The 22,276-nt window shown below is 39.6% G+C and overlaps 3 protein-coding genes across 3 annotated transcripts; 2 read left to right on the forward strand and 1 right to left on the reverse strand.

Annotated features, from left to right (window-relative positions):
* Positions 1-3,523: 3,523 nt before the first annotated feature.
* On the reverse strand, positions 3,524-3,904 carry LOC130018467 (keratin-associated protein 6-2-like). Its single transcript, XM_056109160.1, has one exon. The coding sequence runs from the start codon at positions 3,902-3,904 to the stop codon at positions 3,524-3,526; it is 381 nt and encodes a 126-aa protein (XP_055965135.1).
* Positions 3,905-7,235: 3,331 nt separating this feature from the next.
* Positions 7,236-7,676, forward strand: LOC130018468 (keratin-associated protein 6-2-like). Its single transcript, XM_056109161.1, has one exon. The coding sequence runs from the start codon at positions 7,236-7,238 to the stop codon at positions 7,674-7,676; it is 441 nt and encodes a 146-aa protein (XP_055965136.1).
* Positions 7,677-12,295: 4,619 nt separating this feature from the next.
* On the forward strand, positions 12,296-12,664 carry LOC130018469 (keratin-associated protein 6-2-like). Its single transcript, XM_056109162.1, has one exon. It carries the CDS (start codon positions 12,296-12,298, stop codon positions 12,662-12,664), a length of 369 nt encoding a protein of 122 aa, XP_055965137.1.
* Positions 12,665-22,276: the final 9,612 nt, after the last annotated feature.

Here is a 22,276-nt window from a genome sequence, read left to right on the forward strand (position 1 = left end):
TAGAATCAGCACATCTCAGTGGCAAGATAGATAAAGCTGAAAATTAAATCAATGAACTTGAAGATGTGGTAACAGCTCCACCATGAAAGAAGAGGAAATAGAAAAAAAAGAATGATAAAAAAGAAAGAGAATATAAGATATATCATTGACAACTGAGATAAACATTGTTAGAATAATAAAAATTCCAGAGGAGAATAAAGTTGGAGAAGGGAAGAAAGACTGATTGAAAAAATTATTTCGGCATTTCTTCAATAAGAAGGGTGAGATTGCAGAACTAAGAGGCCCAGAGAATGCCAGTCCATGTAAAATTTAAGAAAACGTATTGTAATAAAAAGGCAAAGAAACTAAGATAGGATGGACTCCTTCAAGCAACAATGAGAGAAGCAAAAACTCCAATACAAGGGAAAAACATAAGACTGACATTACATTTCTCAAATAAAACTCTACAAGTCGGTGGAAAATGGAATGAAATAGATAATGTATTGAATGAGAAGAACCACCAAGCAAGAAGTTTCTACCCAGCAAGGTCATTATTTAAAATTGAAAGAGGGATAAAACATTATCAGACAAATGGCAGCTGAGCACATTCATAACATCTAAACCAGCTCTGTCATAGATACTCAATGACCTGATACATTAAAAAAAAATCACACAGCATAAGCCATTGAACTCCTCATAGCCAGCACAATAACCAATTCCTTCATTTTGATCATGTTTTTTAAAGTAATTTGACTGGAATTTCCAATAAATTTCCAATAAAATGTCATTACATGACTGGATGTATTAGGAAACAAAATCTAATATTTTGCTAGTTACAGGAGACACAGTTAAACTTCCAGATAAGTGTAGACTCACAGTGAAAGGATGAAAAACAATCATACAGACTAATGGAAAATTTTTTAAAAGCAGGGCAGCCATACTAGCATAAGACCAAACAGCACTTAAGCTAATGGAAAAGGTAAGAGAGAAGGGAAAAATGATATTGGTGCTTCAGTTTGTGTTAATTAAAGCACAGTGCATCAATGATATGCCCCAGGATGAAAAATTTTCTTTCTGGTTGAATTGTCCAATGATGGGTGGAGTATTAAAGTCTCTGACTACTACTGTGCTCCCCTCAAGCTCTGTTTCTCTCCAAGCCCAGTCCCATTAACTATGGCTTATAGTCTCCTTACAATTTTTATTTTACCTTTTCACTTTCACTTCAAAGCTTTCTGTTCTCACCACTCACTGGTATGAATGTTCTCTGAGTCTATGCTATATGCAAATGTGCTCTCCAGGCTAAGGCAAACACTTTCTGTTACCAGAGGACAATTCATAGCTGAGGTTTTGTAAACAATAAAAATAGCAAGTTAGCACAACATCCATGTTATTTTAGTCCTGTAAACCAGGAGTCTAAGTTCAGCCCCACTGGGATCACTGTAAGGGTCTCAAAATATTGTGATTAAAATTTTATAAAATAAATGTGCAAAATCTTTTTAATATGTAACTACTTTCAGTTGCCAGATTTAGTGATCTTCCCTCCAAATTTTCAGGGCACATAGCTATGCTAAAAAGTTATTTTTCTTAGCTGATATTCAAATTGAGTTATCTTGTAATTTATCTGCCAGACCTAAGGATATAATAACTGGCCTCTCCTTCCAGTGTGAAACATGGATTTTTCCAGTTCTGTTTTTATTTTTTTTTTTGTTATCAGGCTGATCACTTCCATAGACAGCCTTGAAATACAAATTTATTATAGAAAATACTTTAGAACATGGTGGAACCAAAATAGATTTTTTAGCATTGACTAACTCAACCCTTCTTGAGTTTGTAGTCTCTCTCCTAATAAGCCCAGTTGTGAGCCATCCTGCCTGCATTTGGACACACCCAGTGATAGAGTGTCTGATGGGACAGAATTTATTACAAAGGTATCACATAGGAGAAAGCTGGTAGTTGAAAATCTGAGTTTTTCTCAGATTTTTCTCAGCTACATTCTCATTATCCTATTAATATCTTTAGGAAAACAGAGCACAGTAAAAGGCAGCTTTGCTGATTTTGCAATATGAGAGTTTCAGATCCATATCTGCATAGGGCACTCTAAGTTCTGCACAATTCTAAGTGCTGAAGAAAATGAAATATGTGGCAATCACTACCATTTCCAGGTTTCCTCAACTTCTTTTCACTGCTGATGTACAATATCATGTTGCTTGTAAGTTCCTTAATTCCTGGGGTTCAAACGTTTGCTTCTATCTTTCGTTTTTTGCTTTTTTGGGTCACACCCAGTGATGTTCAGGGGTTGCTCCTGGTTCTAAACTCAGGAACTACTGCTGGTGGTGCTCAGGGGACCATAGGGGTGCTGGGAATTGAACCCGTGTCGGCCGCATGCAAGGCAAACACCATACCTGCGGTGCTATCGCTCCAGGCCCTCCCCCCCACCATCTATCTTTTATGCCAGCACTGAATTCCAAGAAAATCTAATCTTTTTCTTGTACATTTATATGCGCTAATATTCATTATTCTCTATAGTCTTTATCAATCCATTTCTTATCATCAGCAGTTTCTCTAAACAATATTTTTCTTGAGGTTTGCATGTATGCATCTAAGTGTGATGGGTTAATGAGAACATGAGTGATGACTAGTAGGGAAACAAATAGACCCCAAGTCATGCGACTTAAATATCTAAGGGGAAAAAAACAGAACTTTCAATAAGATAAAAATCCAAGACTTAGGAACAGGAAGTCCATCTTTCCGCAGGCACGAAGTTCAAGGCATTTAACTTTGGATAAATCACGAATACTGAGCAATGACAGCAGAAGCCAGATTGATGTCACTAGGATGATGAGATGAGCAGTATCAATTATCAATTTTTAGGAGGGTGCAAAAATCAAAAAGAGTGCTTGAGGTTTTTTTTCTTTTCTTTAGTGAACCACCATGAGGTACAGTTACATACTTACAAACTTTTATGCTTGCATTTCAGTCATGCAGTGGTCGAGTACCCATCCCACGGCCAGTGCCCATTTTCCACCACCAATGATCCCCTCCCACCACCCTTACCCATCTGCCCCTCCCACCCTGCCTCTGTGCCAGGGCATTCCCTTTTGTTCTCTCTTTGCTTTTGGGTGTTGTAGTTTGCATTAGAGACATTGAGTGGCCATTGTATTTGATCTATATTCCACATTTGAACAGTACTTGAGTTGTAGACAAATATAAGTCCACGGCATATCCGACAGAAAAGACGCACACATCAGTGAGGACCAAAGAAGCACGTTTATTGGGCAGAAATCACAAGGCAGAAGAACAGGATACAGGGGTCAGAAGTTGATACTTGGCTAATACTTGGACGGGGTCAAACTTAGGGCTTCTTCTTTCTAGGAACATCTTGGAGGAACTCCAGCTCCATCACAAGCCAACAGGACATTCAATATGACAACCAGCTTCCTGTAGGTCTCCAGAACTGTCTCTTCAATGGGAGAAGTTGGAAGACTTGGACTCAGCAATGCGTGGGAAGGACCATTTTAGAAGAAAGGTGCACGCTGGTAATGTTCTAACAGCAAGAGTAGCATCTTCGGTAGCAGGAAGAGCCATATCCGGAGCCATAGCCACAGCCATAGCCAGAGCCGTAGCCGCAGCCATATCTGGATCCATAGCCAGAGCCGTAGCCACAGCCATAGCTGGATCCATAGCCACAGCCATAGCCGGAGCCATAGCCACAGCCATATCTGGAACCATAGCCACAGCCATAGCCAGAGCCATAGCCAGAGCCGTAGCCACAGCCATAGCCAGAGCCGTAGCCACAGCCATATCTGGAGCCATAGCCACAGCCATAGCCAGAACCGTAGCCACAGCCATATCTGGAGCCAAAACCACTGCCGTAGCCAGAGCCATAGCCACAGCAGCTACCACACGTGGAGGTTTTGCAGCACATAGTGTCTTGAGAGGGGGGTTCGGTACTAGTTCAGAGGAGAAGCAAGTAGAATTCTCAGAAGTCTGAATGTCCTCTCCTGCCCTGAGCCCTTTTATACTCTACCAGAAAAGGGTGGAGCACACGACACAGAGTCTGTGGCCTCAATTAGCCAGCAATTTTCATTTTTAAAAAGCTTATCATACTAAGAACAACAAATTTGTCCAGCAGTGTGCCCAGGATTTGGCCCTAGATAGTCAAGGGAATTCAAACAAAACAGATGGAACGCACACCTTGAGTGAGTATGTCTCGTGACGTGCAATGAAACCTAATTTAGGATTTTACTCAAGAGGACATAAACTCCTTTGCACTTCCTGCTAGAGATTCATGGATCCTGAGAGTGCCCGCAGTGTCTCATATCTGAGCAGTGACAGGAAAGCACTCGGGTGCAAGGTCAGAGGCAAACATAGCGAGAGAGGCATTTCAGGTTACTTATATAAGAATTCAATGGAGTCCAGGTGGAATTATCACTGTAGTGATAGATGGCTAAGAATCATGGAAGCCAAGATGATCTTCGTGTCATCAAGGATCACAGGCAATAAACAAAAAATATGTAAATGTTCTTTGCCCAATGTATTGTAATCCACTTTATTTAAAGTTTCCAGAACTCTCCAGTGTGTTCCTCTCTTTGAAGCAACTTCCTAACTTACATAATCAAAATTTTATGTGCCTGAATTTCTTACACACCCACAAACATGGGAGGAAGAATGGGGAAAGGATTGGAGGTCACATTACATGTGACATGGAATACTGATGGAATGTTACGAGCACATTCATGGTGGTGATACACAGTGATTTTGTTCATCTGTTGCATAAACTTTATCCTTGTGAAAACAACATAATGTATATTTATAAAAATAATTAAGATAATTATAATTAAATCAAATAATAAAATACTGCTTATATCGGGCTAATAATAGGTTTAACTATGCAATCAATTAATAAACTTGTTTTTATAATATCACAAAAGTTGGTTACTGGAAAAATTGAAATTTCTTAAGCATTTCCTACAATAATTCTAATATACTGTATGTGTGAATGTCAAGAACCTCACAAACTGAAATCCATATTGTTTCTCAGTGTGACAATTAATTTACTACAGCAAAAAAGATGATTTTGACTTAGGAATTTTGTATGCTGCATAGATTCTTGAAACAAATTTTTAAGAGTATTTCTATCACAGGAATTGGCAAATCAGTCATCTCCTACAACAACAGAGCTCAATGCACAATTATAAACACATCTCTGCCCTTATTCACCTGTTTAGTGAAAACTCTAAACTTTTTAATTTTAAAACTGTATCACTGTATCACTGTCCTCCCCTTGTTCATCAATTTGCTCGAACGGGCCCAGTAACGTCTCCATTGGAGACTTTGCTGTTACTGTGTTTGGCATATCGAATACATCACTGGTAGCTTTAATTTTAAAACATTTTTTTAAAAATGCATGTCCTTGGGGCTGGTGCGATAGCACAGCGGGTAGGGTGTTTGCCTTGCACGCTGCCAACATGGCAGACACAGGTTGGATTCCCAGCATCCCATATGGTCCCCCGAGCACCGCCAGGAGCAATTCCTGAGTGCATGAGCCAGGAGTAACCCCTGAGCATCGCCCAAAAAGAAAAAAAAATGCATGTCCTTTGTGTAAATGTACCAAAGTTTCTTTAACCAGTCATCTGTTCTGGAGCATTCAGGTTTTTTCCAGATTCTGGATATTGTAAAGAGTGCTGCAATGAACAAACAAGTGCAGATGTCACTTCAACTATACATTTTTGCCTCTCTGGGATATATTCCCAGGAGTGGTATTGCTGGGTCAAATGGGAGCTCAATTTCTAATTTCTTGAGAATCGTCCATACTGTTTTCCAAAAGAGCTGAACCAGCCGGCATTCCCACCAGCAGTGAAGGAGGATCCCTTTCTCGCCACATTCGCGCCAGCATTGGTTGCTTTTGTTCTTGTAGATGTGGGCCAGTCTCTGTGGTGTGAAATGATATCTCATTGTGGTTTTGATCTACATCTCCCTGATGATTAATGATGTGGAGCATTTTCTCATGTGCCTTTTAGCCATTGAAGTCATGAAATTTACATACAAGTGGTACTACATAGAAAGTATCATGTTAAGCAAAATGACTCAGAAAGAAAGGGATAGACATAGAAAGATTACATTCATCTGGGGAACATAAAGTAACAAAATAGGAGACTAACACCCAAGAATGGCCAAGATTAGTACCAAGAATTTCACTCCATGGCTGGAGGCCAGCCACACATGCTAGGGGGAAAGGCAGCTCAGATAGAGAAGGGAGCACCAAATAAAGGGTGTTGGGAGGATCCTCCCAGGATGGGAGAAGCATGCTGAAAGTAGACTATAGACCAAACATGATTGCCACCCATTGCCTCTTTTGCAAACCACAACTCCCAATATGAGAGAGAGAACAAAAGGGAATGCCCTGCCACAGAGGCAGGGTGGGATAGGGGGGAATGGGGGATGCGAGGGATACTGGGATCCGTGGTGGTGGGAAATCAGCACTGGTGGAAGGATGAGTATTTGATCATTGTATAATTGAAACCCAAGCACAAAAATTTGTAAGTCTAAAACTATACCTCATGGTGTCTCACTAATAAAAATTTAAAAAAAAAAACGCATGTCCTTGAGAAAAACAGATATAAAGGATTGAGGCTGTATAATGTTACACTTAGCTCAGAATATATAGTGTTTTTTAACATGATATCTGCATCATCACATACTGGAAAAACTGTCTTTCAATATGATCTCAATCTGCGAGGTAACACATCATGAAAGAAAGCCTCTATTTCTTCTAAGAATAACCTGAGAATGCCTCTCTCTCTCTATGTCCCTACGTTTGCCTCTGACCTTGCACCCGAGTGCTTTCCTGTCACTGCTCAGATATGAGACACTGCGGGAACTCTCAGGATCCATGAATCTCTAGCAGGAAGTGCAAAGGAGTTTATGTCCTCTTGAGTAAAATCCTAAATTAGGTTTCATTGCACGTCACGAGACATACTCACTCAAGGTGTGCGTTCCATCTGTTTTGTTTGAATTCCCTTGACTATCTAGGGCCAAATCCTGGGCACACTGCTGGACAAATTTGTTGTTCTTAGTATGATAAGCTTTTTAAAAATGAAAATTGCTGACTAATGAGGCCACAGACTCTGTGTCGTGTGCTCCACCCTTTTCTGGTAGAGTATAAAAGGGCTCAGGGCAGGAGAGGACATTCAGACTTCTGAGAATTCTACTTGCTTCTCCTCTGAACTAGTACCGAACCCCCCTCTCAAGACACTATGTGCTGCAAAACCTCCACGTGTGGTAGCTGCTGTGGCTATGGCTCTGGCTACGGCAGTGGTTTTGGCTCCAGATATGGCTGTGGCTACGGTTCTGGCTATGGCTGTGGCTATGGGTCTGGCTACGGTTCTGGCTATGGCTGTGGCTATGGCTCCAGATATGGCTGTGGCTACGGTTCTGGCTATGGCTGTGGCTACGGCTCTGGCTATGGCTCTGGCTATGGCTGTGGCTATGGTTCCAGATATGGCTGTGGCTATGGCTCCGGCTATGGCTGTGGCTATGGATCCAGCTATGGCTGTGGCTACGGCTCTGGCTATGGATCCAGATATGGCTGCGGTTACGGCTCTGGCTATGGCTGTGGCTATGGCTCCGGCTATGGCTGTGGCTATGGCTCCGGATATGGCTCTTCCTGCTACCGAAGATGCTACTCTTGCTGTTAGAACATTACCAGCGTGCACCTTTCTTCTAAAATGGTCCTTCCCACGCATTGCTGAGTCCAAGTCTTCCATCTTCTCCCATTGAAGAGACAGTTCTGGGGACCTACAGGAAGCTGGTTGTCATATTGAATGTCCTGTTGGCTTGTGATGGAGCTGGAGTTCCTCCAAGATGTTCCTAGAAAGAAGAAGCCCTAAGTTTGACCCCGTCCAAGTATTAGCCAAGTATCAACTTCTGGCCCCTGTATCCTGTTCTTCTGCCTTGTGATTTCTGCCCAATAAACGTGCTTCTTTGGTCCTCACTGATGTGTGCGTCTTTTCTGTTGGATATGCCGTGGACTTATATTTGTCTACAACTCAAGTACTGTTCAAATGTGGAATATAGATCAAACACAATGGCCACTCAATGTCTCTAATGCAAACTACAACACCCAAAAGCAAAGAGAGAACAAAAGGGAATGCCCTGGCACAGAGGCAGGGTGGGAGGGGCAGATGAGTAAGGGTGGTGGGAGGGGATCATTGGTGGTGGAAAATGGGCACTGGCCATGGGATGGGTACTCGACCACTGCATGACTGAAATGCAAGCATAAAAGTTTGTAAGTATGTAACTGTACCTCATGGTGGTTCACTAAAAAAAAAAAAAACAAAAAAAAAAACCTCAAGCATTGTTTTTGATTTTTGCACCCTCCTAAAAATTGATGATTGATACTGCTCATCTCATCATCCTAGTGACATCAATCTGGCTTCTGCTGTCATTGCTCAGTATTCGTGATTTATCCAAAGTTAAATGCCTTGAACTTCGTGCCTGAGGAAAGATGGACTTCCTGTTCCTAAGTCTTGGATTTTAATCTTATTGAAAGTTCCGTTTTTTCTCTAAGACATTTAAGTCTCATGACTTGAGGTCTATTTTTTTCCCTATAGTCATCACTCATGTTCTCATTAACCCATCACACTTAGATGCATACATGCAAACCTCAAGAAAAATATTGTTTAGAGAAACTACTGATGATAAAAAATGGATTGATAAAGACTATAGAGAATAATGAATATTGGCGCATATAAATGTACAAGAAAAACGTTAGATTTTCTTGGAATTCAGTGCTGGCATAAAAGATAGATGGGGGGGGGCCTGGAGCAATAGCACCGCAGGTAGGGCATTTGCCTTGCATGCGGCCGACGTGGGTTCAATTCCCAGCACCCCTATGGTCCCCTGAGCACCACCAGCAGTAGTTCCTGAGTTTAGAATCAGGAGCAACCCCTGAACATCACTGGGTGTGACCCAAAAAAGCAAAAAAAAAAGATAGAAGGGAACGTTTGAACCCCAGGAATTAAGGAACTTATAAGCTACATGATATTGTACATCAGCAGTGAAAAGAAGTTGAAGAAACCTGGAAATGGTAGTGATTGCCACATATTTCATTTTCTTCAGCACTTAGAATTGTGCAGAACTTAGAGTGCCCTATGCAGATACGGATCTGAAACTCTCATATTGCAAAATCAGCAAAGCTGCCTTTTACTGTGTTCTGTTTTCCTAAAGACATTAATAGGATAATGAGAATGTAGCTGAGAAAGATCTGAGAAAAACTCAGATTTTCAACTACCAGCTTTTTCCTATGTGATACCTTTGTAATAGAATTCTGTCCCATCAGACACTCCATCACTGGGTGTTTCCAAATGCAGGCAGGATGGCTCACAACTGGGCTTATTAGGAGAGAGACTACAAACTCAAGAAGGGTTGAATTAGTCAATGAAAAAAATCTATTTTAGTTCCACCCTGTTCTAAAGTATTTTCTATATAAATTTGTATTTCAAGGCTGTCTATGGAAGTGACCAGCCTGATAACAAAAAAAAAAAAAAAAAACAGAACTGGAAAAATCCATGTTTCACACTGGAAGGAGAGGCCAGTTATTATATCCTTAGGTCTGGCAGATAAATTACAAGATAACTCAATTTGAATGTCAGCTAAGAAAAATAACTTTTTAGCATAGCTATGTGCCCTGAAAATTTGGAGGGAAGATCACTAAATCTGGCAACTGAAAGTAGTTACATATTAAAAAGATTTTGCACATTTATTTTATAAAATTTTAATCACAATATTTTGAGACCCTTACAGTGATCCCAGTGGGGCTGAACTTAGACTCCTGGTTTACAGGACTAAAATAACATGGATGTTGTGCTAACTTGCTATTTTTATTGTTTACAAAACCTCAGCTATGAATTGTCCTCTGGTAACAGAAAGTGTTTGCCTTAGCCTGGAGAGCACATTTGCATATAGCATAGACTCAGAGAACATTCATACCAGTGAGTGGTGAGAACAGAAAGCTTTGAAGTGAAAGTGAAAAGATAAAATAAAAATTGTAAGGAGACTATAAGCCATAGTTAGTGGGACTGGGCTTGGAGAGAAACAGAGCTTGAGGGGAGCACAATAATAGTCAGAGACTTTAATACTCCACTCATCATTGGACAATTCAACCAGAAAGAAAATTTTTCATCCTGGGGCGTATCATTGATGCACTGTGCTTTAATTAACACAAACTGAAGCACCAATATCATTTTTTCCCTTCTCTCTTACCTTTTCCATTAGCTTAAGTGCTGTTTGGTCTTATGCTAGTATGGCTGCCCTGCTTTTAAAAAATTTTCCATTAGTCTGTATGATTGTTTTTCATCCTTTCACTGTGAGTCTACACTTATATGGAAGTTTAACTGTGTCTTCTGTAACTAGCAAAATATTAGATTTTGTTTCCTAATATATCCAGTCATGTAATGACATTTTATTGGAAATTTATTGGAAATTCCAGTCAAATTACTTTAAAAAACATGATCAAAATGAAGGAATTGGTTACTGTGCTGGCTATGAGGAGTTCAATGGCTTATGCTGTGTGATCTTTCTTTCATGTATCTGGTCATTGAGTATCTATGACAGAGCTGGTTTAGATGTTATGAATGTGCTCAGCTGCCATTTGTCTGATAATGTTTTATCCCTCTTTCGATCTTTAATAATGACCTTGCTGAGTAGAAACTTCTTGGTTGGTGGTTACTTTCCCATCAAATTTAGTGTACTTCTACTGGAATGTCAGTGTATTATAAACAACTTTGTAAATCATGGTGTTTAATAAAGGGGAGAAAAGCTTTTTGAAAGTATCTCATATTTCCTATGGAAAAAATTTAAAATTTAAGAATTTTAATACAACACACACAAAGTACTCCTATCAGTGGCCATGCATCCTTTTGCTCCAGTTAGGTTTATATAAGTAAAGAAAAAAATCTCTTATTTTTCCCTAAGCTTCACTAAACTTATGATAAGCATGTGTGTGTGCACATACACATACACACAAACACATTCACACACACATTCTGTGAGATTTCATTCTGTCATGCTTAACATTATTAACACTTTCTTATTTCACTCAATTGTGAAAGCCACAAAATTTCTATGATGGAATGAATCAAAACACTTTTTTTAATTTTAAAGACATATTAAGTTTAAGACTCTTATGAGTGCATAAATTATACCTGCTTCATAAATTTCCTTCTATCAGAATTACAAAGAGCATAATGAAATAATCAATTTTCAAAAGTATATAATTATTAGAATTACCTTCAGCTGTTTATAAAACTAAAATCAGGATTACCCAGAGTAGTCAGTGTTAAGAAAAGCTTCCTGATGCTGAAAGCAGTAGCTTATCAGCTGGACGAATAATCTTTGGGGATAACTTCAATCTAGGGCTAACTATCGTAGTAGAAACATCTTTTTTCAAGCAAACCATTTTATGTGGTCTCCTAGCTTCAGGGATCTCAGCCACATTTTGTGCAGTAACCCTTGTCATGGAACTGAGAGAATGATACATTTATAGCTGCTGATTGAAACTAAGTCTGAAAATATCTTTTCTGCTAAAGCGTCTAAATGTTAGAGTTCTGTAATATCAGGTGAGAAAAAGACACTAATGGTAAAGACCTTACAAAGTAGTAGACTCCCATTCATAAGGCCGATCCAAATTTTAGTCTCATTCATACATTTCCTCCCATTTAAGTCTTTATACCTTGCTTACTTTCAACTGGAACATATCCTAAACTTAATTAATTTTCATCCACCATATATACATTCCATAACCCTTCCTATTTTTTCTTTGTAACTGATATATTTTTATCAGTACCTTCTATTTCTTTTTTTTTTAACTGCTATATTTTTATCAGCAGCCAAATGTTATAATGGCAAAATACCTTTTCTAAATTACCAAATATTTCCATCTATATTTGTTTTCCCATTAATCTAATTCCCTTTTGCATTTATCTGTGTGGATTCATTTTCATTTGTATCATTTCTTTCATTACACGTCACGAGACATACTCACTCAAGGTGTGCGTTCCATCTGTTTTGTTTGAATTCCCTTGACTATCTAGGGCCAAATCCTGGGCACACTGCTGGACAAATTTGTTGTTCTTAGTATGATAAGCTTTTTAAAAATGAAAATTGCTGGCTAATGAGGTCACAGACTCTGTGTCGTGTGCTCCACCCTTTTCTGGTAGAGTATAAAAGGGCTCAGGGCAGGAGAGGACATTCAGACTTCAGAAAGTTCTACTTGCTTCTCCTCTGAACTAGTACCGAACCCCCCTCTCAAGACACTATGTGCTGCAAAACCTCCACGTGTGGTAGCTGCTGTGGCTATGGCTCTGGCTACGGCAGTGGTTTTGGCTCCAGATATGGCTGTGGCTACGGTTCTGGCTATGGCTGTGGCTATGGCTCCAGATATGGCTGTGGCTACGGCTCTGGCTATGGCTGTGGCTATGGCTCTGGCTATGGCTGTGGCTATGGTTCCAGATATGGCTGTGGCTATGGCTCCGGCTATGGCTGTGGCTATGGATCCAGCTATGGCTGTGGCTACGGCTCTGGCTATGGATCCAGATATGGCTGCGGCTACGGCTCTGGCTATGGCTGTGGCTATGGCTCCGGATATGGCTCTTCCTGCTACCGAAGATGCTACTCTTGCTGTTAGAACATTACCAGCGTGCACCTTTCTTCTAAAATGGTCCTTCCCACGCATTGCTGAGTCCAAGTCTTCCATCTTCTCCCATTGAAGAGACAGTTCTGGGGATCTACAGGAAGCTGGTTGTCGTATTGAATGTCCTGTTGGCTTGTGATGGAGCTGGAGTTCCTCCAAGATGTTCCTAGAAAGAAGAAGCCCTAAGTATCAACTTCTGACCTCCGTATCCTGTTCTTCTGCCTTGTGATTTCTGCTCAATAAACGTGCTTCTTTGGTCCTCACAGATGTGTGCGTCTTTTCTGTCAGATATGCCGTGGATTTATATTTGACCAAGACTCAAGCACTGTTGCTGAGTTTTGCACCCTCCTAGAAATCGATAATTGATGCTGCTCATCTCATCATCCTAGTTATATCAATCTGGCTTCTGTTGTCATTGCTAGGTGTTCATAATTCACCAATAAGTAGCACCGTCGCACCATAGCACCATTCTCCCATTGTTCATTGATTTGGTTCGTTGTTAGACGTGTTACTGTGTTTAGCATATCGAATATGTCACGGATAGCTTGCCAGGATCTGCCGTGCAGGTGAGATACTCTCTGTAGCTTGCTGGGCTCTCCAAGAGGGGCGGAGGAATCGAACCTGTGTCTGCTGGTCAGCTGCATGCAAGGCCCTACCTGCTATGCTATCACTCTAGCCCATCAAAAATTAAATACATTAAATACCTTTAATTTCATGCCTGAAGGTAGATGGCTCCTGCTCCCAAAAGTCTTGTGTTCTAACCTTAGTATTTTTTTCTTAGATGTAAGTCTCATGGTTTGAGGACTATTTGTTTTCCTTTTAGTTATCCAATTTTGCTTCTGTTATTTGCAGAGCCTGGCAATCTCCTTGTGGCATATTCGTTATACCAAAAACAGTAACAATATCCGGCTTCATTCCCTTGACCCTGAAAGAGCCTCCAATATGGCAGCATTGGGAAAGACGAGTAAGGAGAGGCTACTAAAATCTCAGGACTGGGACGAGTGGAGACGTTACTGGTGCCCGCTCGAGCAAATCGAAGAACAATGGGATGACACTAATACAGTAATACAGTAATTAGTTATCCCTCATGTCCTTGTGTACCCATATGCAAATATATGCATGTATACAATCCTCAAGATAAAAAGTTGTTTAGAGGAATTTCTAAATGTGAAAAAAATAATGATAAAACATATAGAGAAAACAGGATATTGATGCATATAAGTCTCCAGGAAAATGGTTAGACATTCCTGGAATTGGTTGCTGCATAAAAATGCCTGTAAACTGGTGAAATCTAGGGACCTGGTGAGCATAGAAACTGTGTATTACTGGACACCAACAATGAAGGGGTCTGGGTAGATCTGGAAAGGAAAATGACTGCAAAGTATTTTCTCTTCTTAGCACTTAATATTGTGGGAACACAGAGAAGCACATGCAAACATGGATCTGAAATTCTGTTTTTTTAAAATACATTAACAGGAGAATGTGAATGCATAATCCACAGACAATACATTTTTCCATGCCTGGACTCTTTCTCATATGTGACAGCTTCTGAATAGAATGCCTTCTCATCAGGGCTGTAATATTGGGTGCATCCACACCCAGGTAAAATGGTTCTTAACTGGGTTTATTAGCTTAGGGAGATTCCCAACTCAAGGAAGAGAGAATTAGCTAATTAGCTGCAGCCTTATATTGGTCCCACCCTCTTCTAAGGTACTTTATGTGAATGAGTTTGAACTTCAAGACTGATTATTGCAATGATCAGCCTGATACCAGGAAAGTACAGTTCTGGAAAAATGTATTGCAGGAGAAGCCAATTATTATATGATTAAGTTTGGCAGATATAAGGCAACATAGATCATTTTTAATATCAGCTAATACCAGATACAATTTGGGGCTGGAGAGATAGTGCAGTGGGTAGGATACTTGCCTTGCATGCAGCCCACCTGGGTTTGATCTTCAGCATCCCATGTGGTCCAGAGCACCTCCAGGAGTAATTACTTAGTGCAGAGCCAAGAGTTACCCCTGAGCATTACCAGATGTGGGCTCCCCACAAACAAATAAAATTTTAGCATAGCTATGGTTCTATTTCCATTCCCTTGTTTTGTCCATATTCCACATATGAGTGAGATCCTTAGGTACTTGATATTTTCCCTTTGAATATTTTACTAAACATGATAACCACCAGCTCTGTAGACATTTTAGTGAACCATAGGATTAAAAAGTTTTTAAAGAAATGCATAATATTTTATTGTGAGTATATACCACAGCTTTTATCCATTTATCTCTGGTTGTACATTAAATATCTGAAATAAGCCAAGGGAGAAAGACAAATACTATTTGATTTTACTCTTATGTGAAAAGTTAAAAGATGCAAATGTACTATGGTTAACAAGCAAACCAAGAGCGGATTTATATATTCTTATAACTAAATGTGCTATCAGAGAAGAATTAAACTGAAGTGGATGAAATAGGTAAGGGAATTTGAAGTACACTTCAAATAGCTTATTGAAGCCATGTAGGCATGGTATATACTGTTGTGTAATATGAAGCTGTACACATAAAACATCTTGTTATAAACAAATGTTATCTCTTAGAATAAAGTTAAATTCATAAGCATCTGGATTACTAGGAACTATATAACATACAGATGTGGTAAGGTTTCTATGTAGGGCAACACTGAGTTTCATTAAAACTGCCTATAAACTGATTGGTAATTTTCAAGGTAGTCAAAGTAATTTGCCAAGCCTGTTTTACTAGTTGCATAGAAAGATATAAATTTCTCTACCTTCTATGAAGTATTGTTACATAAAAATGCCTTTGGAATCATGAATCCATTTGATCAGATAATTGAGGGGTCAGAGTGAGAATAGAGCGAATTGGGTATTTGCCTTGAAAGCTACTGACCCAGTTTTAATCCCTGGCATCCCACATGGTCCCCCGAGACCTACCAGCAGTAATTCTGAGTGCAGAACCAGGAGTAACCCCTCAGCATTGCCGGGTGTGAGCCAAAACAAACAAACAAACAAACAAACAAACAAACAAGAACAGGTAATTGATGAAATCTTTCCTTACAGTAAACATTCCTGATAGAGTCACTTTCCTTTTAGATCTCTAATTGACACAAGACAATACCTGAGTAAGATCAAACATGGTTCCATAGTAAAAGCAGAGAATGTAATAATGGATAATTGGATTGACATATTTTAGCAGTGTAGACACCAACTGCTCTCATTTATATAAAAGATGTGGCATGCACATGTGGTATAAACTTTTATTTCACCAATCAATTAATATGACTTCATCCTTCCCAGATTTCCAGAATAGTGGGAAACATTTAAATCTTAGAAGCTTTTATATGCATGTTAACTAAATCTTAGTCTGAAATATCAAATATCACAACTATTATGGGAACTCTCATGGGACTTGTGTTGTGGCTTTTGGTGTTTTGGTGTGGCTCTGGTTTCTAGCTCTGATTTTAAATGTGGCTGTGCTTCTAGATATGGCTTTGGGTTTGGTTTTTTCTCTTGACTGTGGTTCTGTTGTCATATGTGACTGTGGCTCAGGCTGTAACACTGCATATGTCTGAATATATGACTCTGACTCTGACTAATATACCTACCCCAAGTTTTCTTACTGAAGTAATTCATTCTGGTCATAGATCATCATCCTAGAAAGACCTCAGAAATAATTCTTCAAGAATAACACTTTCACCTAGAGACCATTTTATCATACTGACATTCACAAAGATTACATAACAACTTGGTTTACTCCAAAAAACCTGTTAGTTGTTGTGGAACAATGAATGACTCCATCATTGTACCTAGAGACAAAATATTTAATTCTACTTATGTTCAAGATGGGCTGGAGCATTAGCACAGTGGGTAAGGCGTTTTCTACTGGGGTTCGACTCCTCCACCCCTCTTGGAGTGCTCGGCAAGCTACTGATTGTATCTTGCCCTCACAGCAAAGCCTGGCAAACTCCCTGTGATGTATTCAGTATACCAAAAACAGTAACAGAAAGCCTCACAATTTGTTGTGAGACGTTACTGGTGCCCGCTCGAGAAAATAGATGAATAACGGGAGGACAGTTCTACAGTGCTACATGTTCAAGATCAAATTACTGATTCTTTTTGTCTGAGGTTTTCTATTGTCCATGAACACAAACTTTATAATTGGAGGAAATAATATTTTTAAAAATAAACATATTTTATTTGTTGGTGAAAGTAATTGCATCCTGTATATCAGAATTACACTGAATTCAGTACTTGTTGTTTCCCTGTCAGTTGGACAACTGATGTGTTAATTGAGCCTAAGCTTTATTTATTTCTTCACCCACTGTTTGTGTAACATCTCTTCTTTCTCCAGCATCACATGGTTAGGTTCATAGAATTGTAGTAAATCTTGCTATTAGGTTATGTGAGTTCATAGCTTTTGCTCTTGTTTTCAAAATGATTTTGGCGACTGTGATTATTTTGTTTTCCGTCTAAATTTTATAATCAGAATGTAACCACTTGCAAATAAACCCTGAAATGTTATATTGACAATGATATAATTAAGTTTATAGATCAGTGTTGGGAAAATCTCTTGCCATTATCAATTTTTTCAATCTATAAATGTGGCATAACTCTGCATATATTTAGGTATTTTTAATTTTCCTGGTGGAATCTTAGGCAATATTAAATAAGACTAGTTGTTTTTGTACTTTTAGAGGATATATTATAGCGGGGGATGTGTATAATGATCTAAAAAGAAACAAATAAATATCTAAATAAAAACGAATCTTCTGCCCCCACGCCAGGTTTTCTTCACCGGGGCCCCTTTGGAAGAGGGTGGCTTGAGTTTCTCTCCCCGCTCCAAGCAGAGCCCTGGCAGCAGAAAACGTCCAGAACTCAGCTAAGTCATGCTTAAGGCCACTCTCCACAAGCTCTAATGAGCCTCACCTATGAAGGAACCAATGGAGGAACCCAAGTATGTGGAACCCATGGCCGAGATCTCCAAGCCTGTTCAGATCGGGACTGGGCCTCCTCCACCCAGATTCCCAGTTTTCCAGTAGCTTGGCAGTCACACCCACAAACTGCCCCCAGCACCATGAAATCTCACCAATGGCCAATATCCAGAGACTATAAAACAAAGCTTCTGAAAGAGAGAGATGCACTTTTTCCTGAGCCGAAACCCTCTGTCTCCTTCGGAGAGCCCGGAAAGCTACCGAGGGTATTCCACCTGCATGGCAGAGCCTGACAAGCTACCCGTAACGTATGCGATATGCCAAAAACAGTAACAATAACAAATGCGCTTTGTGTTCCTGAAGCGAGCAGGTGTCATTGGTCTACATTAGCACACGACAGGGATAAATGGAGACTCTACTGGCACTTGCTCTAGTAAATCAATGAACAACGGGATGACAAGGGATACAAGTGAAATAAAAATGATTAACAGGCCAGGGCTGTGACCTAGTGGTTAGCACATGGTTTACATGCCTGAGTCTCTGGTTTTTATTGCAGTACCATACTAGTAAAAAGGGCTGGAGCGATAACACAGAGGGTAGGGCATTTGCCTTGCACGCAGCCAACATGGCCGACCTGAGTTCGATTCCTCCACCCCTCTCAGAGAGCCCGGCTAGCTACCGAGAGTATCTCGCCCGCACGGCAGAGCCTGGCAAGCTCCCTGTGACGTATTCGATATGCCACACACAGTAACAACAAAGTCTCACACTGAAGATGTTACTGGGCCCGCTCAAGAAAATCGATGAACAACAGGAGGATAGTGACAGTGACCATCCTAGTATAAAGGGCTAGAGCAATAGCACAGCGGGTAGGGCGTTTGCCTTGCAAAAGGCCAACATGGCCACCTGGAGTTCGATTCCTCCGCCCCTCTCTGAGAGCCCGGCAAGCTACTTAGAGTATCTCTCCCACAGGGCAAAGCCTGGCAAGCTACCTGTGACATATTCGATATGCCAAACACAGTAACAATTGTCACAATAGAGACATTACTGGGCCCACTCGAGCCACAATGAACAATGGGAGGACAGTGACAGTGACTAGTCTAAAAAAAAAAGACAGTCATTTTCTCTAAAAATTGGCAGATTAGTAGAATTATAATTAATTTTAATCATAACTAATATTATGTGACTTACTATAAAATTTTTCCTAAACTTATGTAAGAAGAAATTATTTTTATAAATTAATCCAAGAAGAAATAGTGAATAATCATGACTATGTCTGTTAAATAAATTTAATAATAAATAAGTTTGCAAAATAGGTGGGATGCATTGGGAAATTCTTCAAAACATTTTAAAAATATTATAGTAATAATATTTTTGCAGAAGCCTTCAGGGTCAGGGCAATGAGACCCATTGTAATTACTTGGTTATCCACACGATAACCAAGCTCATTGAGGTTTCTCGGGAGTTCAAGATGCCGCTCTGTCTAACGTTCATTGATTTAAAGAAGGCCTTTGATTCTGTTGAGACGGAAGCAGTCATTGAAGCCCTAGCCAGTCAGGGCATTCAAACTCAATACATCAAGATCCTCCATGAGCTGTATTACGGATTCACTACCAGAATCTCACCTTTATACAAAGAAGAAATCATTGATGTCAAGAGAGGGGTTCGTCAGGGTGATACCATTTCACCGAAACTCTTCAGTGCCACCCTCGAGAACATCATGCGATGACTGGAATGGGAAGGAACGGGAGTGAAGATAGATGGTCGGCAACTACACCACCTCCGCTTTGCTGATGACATTGTTTTAATAACACCAAACATCAGCCAAGCGGCACAAATGCTGGCCGACTTTGACCGTGAGTGTGGAAAGGTAGGACTACAGCTGAATCTTATGAAGACAATGTTTATGAGAAACAGTCTCGTTCCTGATGCCCCATTCGCTCTCAACGGAACGACCATCTCCAAATGCAACAGCTATGTGTACCTAGGTCGAAAAGTCAACATGACAATTGACCTGGCACCCAAGCTGCGCAGGAGGAAGAGAGCGGCTTGGAACGCCTTCAAGAGCATCGAAGTAATAACTAAGAGTACGAAGAACCTCTGGCTCTGGGCACATCTCTTTGATTCCACTGTTCTTCCTGCATTAACATATGCCTCAGAGACCTGGGCCCTAAGCAAACAGGATGAGAACGCTATTTGGGTCTCCCAAAGAGGAATTGAAAGAGCTATACTTGGAGTATCACGTTTCACTCAAATAAGAGAAAGAATCCGGAGTTCTGACCTCCGTCAATGATCAAGAATCAGGGACGCTGTCTCGCTTGCCAAGGTGTCAAAAATCAGATGGGCTGGTCACGTAACGAGATTTAAAGATGACCGCTGGACGAGAGCTGTTACTGACTGGATTCCACGGTATGTCAAAAGACTGCGTGGCGGCCCACCTACCAGATGGTCAGACTTCTTCATCAAGATCATGAACGATCAGTTTGAGGCTCTTCGTGTTCCTAGAACAAACAGACGCCATTGGGCTACACTAGCACACAACAGGGACAAATGGAGACGTTACTGGTGCCCACTTGAGCAAATTGACCATTAACGGGAAGTTGAGTGATCAAGTGATATTTTTGCAATAACTTCCAGGAGATACAATCAGAAGACATACTTCTTAACATTATAACAGACCAAAGTTTTTCTAACACTGAGATCCTGATATGCTTATTATAGTAAAAAAAATCTATGGGTTTGAAGATAAAATAGATGCAAAAATTCACAATTTACTAGCAAATTTAATACTATAATATAGAAGAATAATTAGAGAATGAAGACAACTCAGATCATCCCTGTTAGGTAAGGTTAGTCCAAAACTCAAGAATTAATATAACCTGCTATGTCACGTCTAAAGAATAAAAAGCATACTCTTATATCAATGCATGCAGAAAAGAACTTGAAAAAAAAACAACAACCAATGCTGACAAAAACTATTAGTAATCAGGAATAGAAATGATAGTCAGACTTTATTATGAGAACCAAGAAGATTTTTTTCCTGAGATAAAGAGAAAACAATATTGACATTTTTCACTGCTCCTTTTCAACAATAGAAGGCAGAAGAAGTATATGAAATATATAGTGTAAGAGAAGGAGAAGTAAAGTTATTTTTTTCTTTAAAGATCCATTTTTCTTTGTGGATTACCTACAACAGATAAGAAAGTATAGATATATTCAGTGTATAAGATTAATATACTAAATCACTGATTTTACACATCTTAGTAATGAAGTGGAATTTGAAATTAAAATTTAATACCATTTGGTCAAGGATGTAATACAGCATAGAACACTTCTCTTGCATTTGTGAAGTTCCTGGTTCAGTTCCCAGCACCGTCAAAAACAAATAAAACAATTATGTTAGAAGAGTTCCAAAGGGAATAGGTAAAGGTAAAGGCCCTCCCGTTGATCATCGATTTGCTTGAGCGGGCCCAGTAATGTCTCCATTGGAGACTTTGTTGTTACTGTGTCTGGCATATCGAATACTCTCGGTAGCTTGCTGGGCTCTCCGAGAGGGGCGGAGGAATCGAACTCGGGTCGGCCATGTTGGCCGCTTGTAAGGGAATAAATTTAAGTAAATTAAAAAGGGAGAAATTCAGTATCTCTATGAGGTAAACTAAAAATTGAAATAAAACCAAGGAAGAAGTGTACACTTGAAGAGTTATTCAAAGCTCATGGGTAGAATGACTCAGTATTGTCAAAATGCCAATTCTTCCTACCTTGATGGGTAGATTGCATAACTTATTCAGTTATGCATAACTTAATTTGTACAAATTTCATGAACTTATTAAGTTAGTTCTTGGGTATTTTCAATCCTATATTTATTTAGAGAGACTAAAAACCCAAGAGAGACAGTGCAATGTTGAGTAAAAATGATGCTTGGGGAACTAACACTACTTGACACCAACACTTACAACGAAGTTACAGTTGTAAAGCATGTGAATGGTGAAATAACAGACAAATAGAGCAATGGGATAGAACAGATGGCAGAGATTCCTAAAATATGGTCTGATGATCCTTGAGAAAAGTATAAAGAAAATATAATAAAGAAAATTTATGTAATAACTAGGCATCCACATGCGAAAGTGAAATCTTCACAAAGAGTAATTCAACATGAATCACAGACATAAATGAAAAATGCAATCCCATAAGATTTCAAGATTATAACATTCGAGAAAATCTAGATGATGCAGGTTTTGGTGATGACATTTTTGGTTTGTTTTAATTGCTACAAAACCAAAGGCATAATCCATGAAGGTGATGATGATCTAAACTTTATTCAGATTAAAAACATCAACCGTGTGAAACACATTAATAAAAGGATGACAAACACATTAGCAGAATGAGGTTATAGTACTGAAGAAGGCTTATTGCTGGTGAAAACTTTTAGAACTATTTCACATTAACTACAGACGTAAAAATTGAAAGCATTCAAATTTTCACAAGGGATAAAAAGAGGAATAAGATGCTGCATGCACACAAAGACCTTAAGTTCCAGCAGGAAGTTCTCACTGGGAATTCTGAGAGATTTGGGTTGTATAGAAATAACTAACAAAAGAGATTTTCACAATAAAGTGGAATTACTTAAGAAACTTTGAGTTCCCCAATACTGAATAAACTCAAGG

This window comes from Sorex fumeus, unplaced genomic scaffold (genome assembly GCF_029834395.1).
Source record: "Sorex fumeus unplaced genomic scaffold, SorFum_2.1 ptg000265l, whole genome shotgun sequence".
NCBI lineage: Eukaryota > Metazoa > Chordata > Mammalia > Eulipotyphla > Soricidae > Sorex > Sorex fumeus.